Source organism: Pyrgilauda ruficollis, unplaced genomic scaffold (assembly GCF_017590135.1).
Source record: "Pyrgilauda ruficollis isolate IOZ18807 unplaced genomic scaffold, ASM1759013v1 scaffold7, whole genome shotgun sequence".
Taxonomy (NCBI): domain Eukaryota; kingdom Metazoa; phylum Chordata; class Aves; order Passeriformes; family Passeridae; genus Pyrgilauda; species Pyrgilauda ruficollis.
The window spans coordinates 3,718,675-3,725,484 of record NW_024528821.1 but is presented as its reverse complement, the minus strand read 5'-3'; the positions used below and the strand labels follow the sequence as shown (position 1 = coordinate 3,725,484).

At 53.8% G+C, this 6,810-nt stretch overlaps 1 protein-coding gene across 2 annotated transcripts; it reads left to right on the top strand.

Moving 5' to 3' along the window:
• The first annotated feature begins 842 nt into the window (after nt 1-842).
• On the top strand, nt 843-6,015 carry TBX22 (T-box transcription factor 22). Of its 2 annotated transcripts, none has more exons than XM_041485312.1 (8): nt 843-951; nt 990-1,188; nt 1,481-1,582; nt 1,776-1,950; nt 2,162-2,326; nt 2,456-2,520; nt 2,601-2,686; nt 5,420-6,015. In XM_041485312.1, the coding sequence occupies exons 1-8, from the start codon at nt 843-845 to the stop codon at nt 6,013-6,015; spliced, it is 1,497 nt and encodes a 498-aa protein (XP_041341246.1). The 2 variants fall into 2 exon arrangements, with proteins under 2 accessions (XP_041341246.1, XP_041341247.1); XM_041485313.1 differs by having other exon boundaries at nt 843-972; nt 1,065-1,188.
• Nucleotides 6,016-6,810: the final 795 nt, after the last annotated feature.

Below are 6,810 nucleotides of genomic sequence, written 5' to 3'. Positions count from 1 at the left end.
GGGGTGGCGGAGCGGGCGGAACGGCCTTTAAAAACACCCCAAAAACAACCAAACAAACAAAAACCAAAGGAAAAACGGGGCACAAAGCCGGAGGTGCTGCCCAGCGCTATCACAGCCCAGGGGTGGCACCGGGTTTGTCGTGCCGGGGACACCGGAGGGGCCACGCGTGACCGGCCCGTGGGGGCGGCCCGGCGGGGCCAGAGGCGGGGCACGGCTCCCTTCTCTTGTATTCCCCCTTTTCCCTCTTTTACTTTCCCCCCCTTTTATTTATATTTTCCTGCCTTTTCTTTTCTTTTTCTACCCTTTTCTCTTTTTTCTCCTTTTCCCCTTCTTTTCTGTTAATCTTTCTCCTTTCTCTCTTTTTTCCCCCTTTCTTTTCCTTTTTTTCTTTTTCCCTTTTGCGCTGGTTCTGGTTAAACGTTATTTGCACTTTTGTTGGAAAAGTGGCCCCTAGTGTGCAATTATGTCAAATTTCTTTGAGTTTTACAATTTAATGGAGAACAGTAACTCTTTTATTGATCCTAGACGGGGCCGGCTCCTCTTCCCCCTCTCCCCCCCACCCCTGTGGCTCTCCCCTCCCTCCCCCTCCAACCCCCCCCGTTACTCCCATGAAATGTCACTCAATGTTTCTTATGCTCCCACCAGTTTCCAAAACAAACAGAGGAGGCTGCAGCCGTCTATTGACTCAGTTGGATGCAAGAGGATCTCGCCGTGGCCGCTGCCCCCCGACGGGAGCCGTGCGGCGGCCGGGCGAGGGGCGCCGGGTGGCGGCCGGGATGGAGCCGCCGCCGCCCGCCTGAGCCCCGCTGCCGCCCGCGGGGACCCCTGGCAGCCCGGGGGGGATGGCGCTCAGCTCCCGGGCTCACGCCTTCTCGGTGGAAGCCCTGGTGGGACGCTCGGCCAAGAGGAAGGTGCCGGAGGGTCGCGATGAAGAGCCCGGCTGCCGGCCGGGTCGCAGAGCCCCGGAGGCGGGTGGGTACCGGAGGGAGCCCGGCACGGAGGGGGGCGAGGGCCGCCCCGGGCCCCGGCAGCCTCCCGAGCCCTGCCCTTTGTGTTCCCCGCAGAGAAACGGCCCAAGGCCGGTGCCGAGAGCCGGGCGGGCGGGGTGCAGGTGGAGCTGCAGGGCTCCGAGCTCTGGAGGAGGTTCCACGACATCGGCACCGAGATGATCATCACCAAGGCCGGCAGGTACGGGCCGGCCCCCCCGCCACCTCGCTCGGGCTTTGCCTTTCCGTTTTTTTTTTTTTTTTTTTTTTTTTTTTGGTGGGGGGATGATGTTGTTTCTTGGGCTTTATTTTGGTTTTGTTTCGTTGTCTCGGGTTTCTCTGTTCTGTTGAGACACTTCACTTTGCTCGCCCCTTTTCCCGCTATTTTCGTTGAGTTCGATTTCCCTTCTTCCCGACGCCCGTTCCCAGTTCCGCAGCCCCTTTTGGCCCCGCGAGCGGCAGCTCTGGCTCAGCCGCTGTCCCTGTGCCCGCAGGAGGATGTTCCCGTCGGTCCGGGTGAAGGTGAAGGGGCTGGAGCCGCTGCAGCAATATTACATCGCCATCGACGTCGTGCCCGTGGACTCCAAACGATACAGGTACGGGGGGGACGGGCGGGGACCCCCCACCCACGCGGGGCCCGTCCTGCGCTGGTGGCCGCGATCTGCGACCCGAGCGGGACACGGGGGTCACACAGCGTGCTGGGGGGCCTGCACTCACCTATAGAATCTATAGGTGTGGGGGCAGGTGGGGACGGGCTCCCGGCGCCTGACGCGGCCCGGCCCGGGCCAGGTACGTCTATCACAGCTCGCAGTGGATGGTGGCGGGGAACACGGACCACTCCTGCATCACCCCGCGCCTCTACATCCACCCCGACTCCCCCTGCTCGGGGGAGACTTGGATGAGGCAAATCATCAGCTTCGACCGCGTGAAGCTCACCAACAACGAGATGGACGACAAGGGGCACGTAGGTGTGGGGCAGCCCCGCCGGGGGGGCCGGGGAGGGGCAGAGCATCGCCCCGGGGTGCGGAGCATCAGCCGGGGGGCAGCGCCGGGAAGGCGGGGGCCGGTCCCGCATGCCTTGGGGCTCAGGGCTGGGTCCTTCCTGAGCCTCGCCTCGGGTTTTCTTTCTGCCCTTCTCCCTCCGGGGGGGCTCAGCCGCCTGTCCCCCCGCACAGATCATCCTGCAGTCCATGCACAAGTACAAGCCCCGCGTCCACGTTATCGCCCAGGATTCTCGCTTCGATCTAGCGCAGATCCAGTCGCTGCCGGCCGAGGGGGTGCAGACCTTCTCCTTCCAGGAGACCGAGTTCACCACCGTCACGGCCTACCAGAACCAGCAGGTACCAGGAACCGGGCGGATGGAGAGCCCCGGCGGTACCGGGAGCCGGGGGGATGGAGAGCCCCGATGGTACCAGCCGCCGCTCCCAGCCCGGCCCGCTGCCCAATGTCCCCTTGATTTCACCCTGCAGATCACGAAGCTGAAGATCGACAGGAATCCCTTCGCCAAAGGTTTTCGGGACCCCGGCAGGAACAGGTAAGGGCCGGAGCCGCCCCGCCGGCGCCCCCCGCGCCCGCCGGCCCCGCGGCTGCGTTCAGTGCGCTCTCGCCCCGCAGGGGGGTCCTGGACGGGCTCCTGGAGACCTACCCGTGGAGACCCCCCCTCGCCCTGGACTTCAAGGCTTTCGGCGCAGACAGCCACGGTAAGTGGATCCCGCTCGCTGCCTCTCCCGGCCGCACGCCCCGAGCTCCCCGCGGGGCTCCTCGGGCGGCTCGAACCATCAAAGATAACGAGGCGCGCCCAGAAAACGAATCCCTGCTTTTCGAGGGAGTTCATTCCGCGTTGGTTTGGATAAAACTCCTGTGAAAATGGATGCGAGAAGCCGGGAAGAACAGGATGAGGGCGCGGGCTGAAATCAGAGTTAGATGGGCAGAAAAAAATATCTGAGTGTGCAGGAGGCTAATTTGGAGTCGGGTTGTTCCGGCTTTGATCCTGTTACACTAATTGCTTCCAACCGGGTTGGGAATATCAACTACAAACGTGGCAGTGGTGACCGCCCGAGCTTTCTGCAGCGGCAGCTTCTGCGCCGACAAATGCGTTATGCAACAGAAAATAAAATTATCTGGTATTTAGGATGCAGAAGTCGCACAGAAATGCAGAGAAGAGGAGGAAAATTTTCGGGGAAAATGCTCTCCTTCATCCTGACAAGAGCAACCGGTCCTTTACAACCCTTTCCCAGAAAAACGGCTTCAGAAAGTAATATTTGAAAACAGATTGTTCATAGCGCCGAAGGGAAAAAACTAACAGCTCGTTCGCACATTGCAGCCCTCCAAGTTGGGTTTAAAGTAGCGAGTTAAATTCTCGTTTATGTCAGGAACTCTTCAAAGTTTTGGGACACACCGAGTCACCCCTGTGTCTGCCGGGAAATGCTGCAAAAATCACAGCAAAAATTTATGTTTTGCCGGCGTAGAAATGAGGGCACAAAGAAATCAGATTCGGGAGAAATTAAAAGGTTTGTCACTTGTAAAAAGATCTAAAATTATTATAGTTAATTGATGGTAGTAGTAGCAGCAGCTTTGTTAGTGTTATTAATATGGTTTTTTATTAATTTTACTTTAGAAAATATCTTATGCAAAAAGCTCCTTTTGAGCCCGTTTGCCGGGGGAGAGGAGGTGGTGGATGAGCTGCATGAGGAATGAAACAACAGCAACTGCAATGTTAGGGATGCTAAAATATTGTTGTACATATAATATTATGACTACCTGGGATTTTTGGATTTTTTTTTTTCTTGTTTAATGTATTTGGTATTTTTCTTCAGGACAGAATTCCTGGACTGATATAAATATAACAAAATCTGAAGTTCTACTACTAATAAAATATATTTCTGAAGAAAAGCTGTAAAACTGAAATCCCAAAGCTCTAAAACCAGGAGGTAAATTAAAAGGAATTAGGATCAACATGCTGAAGAAAAAATTTGCCATAGAATTTTTATTTTTAAGCCTAATAGAAAGGGTAGAAAACACCTGCTCATCGATCTGCTCCATCGTGTCTGCTGCAACCCCCATTCCCAAACTTGCTGTGGAATTTGGGTGAGATTATTGCTCGCGATGTGATATTATCTTCTCCGTGCAGCAGATACTGACCCTGCTTTGCTCTGCTGTATCCAGCCACGTAGGGGTTTACTCGCTGCCTCACACACAAATATCAGCTCAATCCCAAACTTTATGTGACCCGAAGTCCCTGAGCCCTGGAGGACACCAGGATATGTCCATGGGGAGAGGACTGGATCCTGCCCTGCTGATGTCAGGACTGAAGCAGCCACTGACATCAGCAGGGAAGGGTGAGACCTTCACGCCACCATACCTTCCCGGATTATTGTGATCAAGGGCTGGCCTGTGAGAGGCTCTGCTTGCTGGGAGTTTGGAAATTAATTTGCATCACATTCGGAATATTTGTGTTTTTAAGGTGTTTTTAAGATTTGCTATACCAGCAGCCGTGGCTTAGTTTTACTGTTGATTTCGGGTCACTGGTCGCATGTCAAGTCGGATCAGATCCCAGCCAGGCATTGTATTGGTAGGAATTGAATGCAAATAGTAGCACAAATGGATCCACATTCCCTTACATCCTTTCCCAGTGATTTTGGTAAGAAATTAAAATAAAGGGGGTGGGGGAGGGGGAAACCCTCTGGAAGAATTTGGTAATGAGTGTGCAGCAGACATTTGGCTCTCCACAGGCAGGAGATGAAACCAGCATCTGTGTAGCACCAGGGCCGGCTGCTCCCAGCACCATTCCCACCTCGGAGCAGCCATCCCGTCCCTGCTTCATTTTTACTCCTTGAGGTTGCTTTTCTCCCGAATTCTGAAAGTGTTCATTCATCCCTTCCAGAAAGGAGGACGTTCACATGACTTGTGAGTTTGAATTTCTGGAGACACCGATAGCATTCAGGGGAATGTTTCAAATTGCTTGGGAAGCCAAGTGAAATGAGTCAATTCCTGTGAGCAGGAAGGTACAAAAAAATTCTCCATCAGGCTGAATATGCTTTTTTGTTTTTATGTCCAAGGGGGAAAAGCTGTCTGGAATTTTCATGAAAAATAGGGAACCTGAAATGCCAACGGTGTGGGTATAGCAGGGGAGGGTTATCGGTCATGCAGCCAGGTGTGGATCCAGGTGTGTGTGGAGCTGCATTTATCATGATCCCAGTCCAAGGGATGGGATTAGACATGTGCAAATATTGTTCTTAGACAAATATCAGCTAACAATAACCATTTATGGATAGATCTTCCCGTTTTCTAGGAGCTGGTCTTTGGAGCAGGTTTGTGCTTGGATGGACACCGGCAGCAGGGAGACCTGGAGCGGGAGCAGGAGTCCTCCAAGGATTGCTTGACTGTGGGGCACCAGTTAGCCCAGCCTGGATGATTTCTGTTTTCCTTTCCAGGTGGGAGCTCCAGCTCTTCTCCAGTGGCCTCCAGCGGTGGGACCCCCTCTCCTCTGAACCCCCTGCTCTCTCCATCGTGCTCCCCTCCCACACTTCACCTTCCCGCGAGCAACCTGGGCATGTCGTGCCCCGAGAGCTTCCTGCACCCCCTCAACGTGCCCCTCTACTACAAGATCTGCCCTACGAGCTTCTTGAGACAACAGGCGCTCCTCCTTCCGAGCCACGAAAAGCTGGGAGCCACCAACCCACACCTTTTACCCCACTTCATGGTGGATGTGCCCAAACTGTCTTCCCTGAAAAACGCCAAAGCCGAAGACTTAAACGCTCAGTGCCTACAAGCCCCCGGTCCTGCTGGTCAAATGCTGTATGGATTACATGCATCTGGAAACATTTTCCCATCAAGTCCCATTGCTCGGGAAGCACTTAATTGTTCTTTACATCCTCCATATGGCTTGTATGGTTATAACTTCTCTGTGCCATCCAGACTGATGAATGCAGCAGGGCATTTCAAAGTGAGTGACAGCATTCCGGCTGCTTTGAGGGACGGCAGATGCAATCACTCCAACTGGCACCCCACAATTAACCACTGCCTTTAGTGGGATCAGAGAATATTTCTGAGCTGTGTAAAGCAGGTCCTTCTTCCATAGCCAGGGGCTTGTTAGTTATTGACTTTGAAACACTGCATGGTACCGGAGCAGGACGGGCAGGCATTTAATCCTTTTATTTTGTGGACAGAAGGGTTGTGTTGTTGGGAGGGTGAAGGATCTGGGAGGGTCTGAGATGACCCTGGGGTGATACCTTTTCACCACATTTACGTCACAGTTGTAGGTTAAGAGCAAACTGTCAGTCACCTTTTTACTATTTGCACTCCCAAGTGGGGACATTGATGTCTGTATTTCTACAGCTCTGTTTTCTCTCTCCTGCTTGCCTTTAGTTAGCTCAGAGCCCTGGGGAGCTGCTGCTCTCCCACTCAAGTTTTATCCCTAATTTCAAAGGGACTATCCAGGACCCGGACTTGGCAAAGGAGCCACATCTGGCCAAGCACTTGAGCTTGTTCTTTTCTTGGCTCTAATGGGTCCTAATTAATGACATAAAAGTCCCTCATTCTCCAAGACCCAGATGCCTCCATTATCAGGGTGGGGACATAAATCCAAGTACCTTGAATCCAAGTATCTGCTGCCAGGGTAAAGGAAGGCAGGATGAAAGATGGATGGGGTGAGAAGCTGGAGAGGTGGCCCAGATCCCTCTTTTCCGTGCCCCACCCTCCAGTGGCACCAGCATTGATGGTGTGGTGGGAAGGACAGGTGGGGTCACACATCTCTCCTGTGGTGAGATGGATCCATGCTGGGGACATGGAGGATACATCTTGGAGAGTTGTGTGGGATGAAACA

Coding starts and splice junctions, on each gene's coding strand:
- TBX22 (XM_041485312.1), top strand. CDS start 843: ATGGCGCTCAGCTCCCGGGCTCACGCCTTCTCGGTGGAAGCCCTGGTG. Junction 952..989: donor AGAGCCCGGCTGCCGGCCGG/GTCGCAGAGCCC, acceptor TACCGGAGGGAG/CCCGGCACGGAGGGGGGCGA. Junction 1,189..1,480: donor ATCATCACCAAGGCCGGCAG/GTACGGGCCGGC, acceptor CTGTGCCCGCAG/GAGGATGTTCCCGTCGGTCC.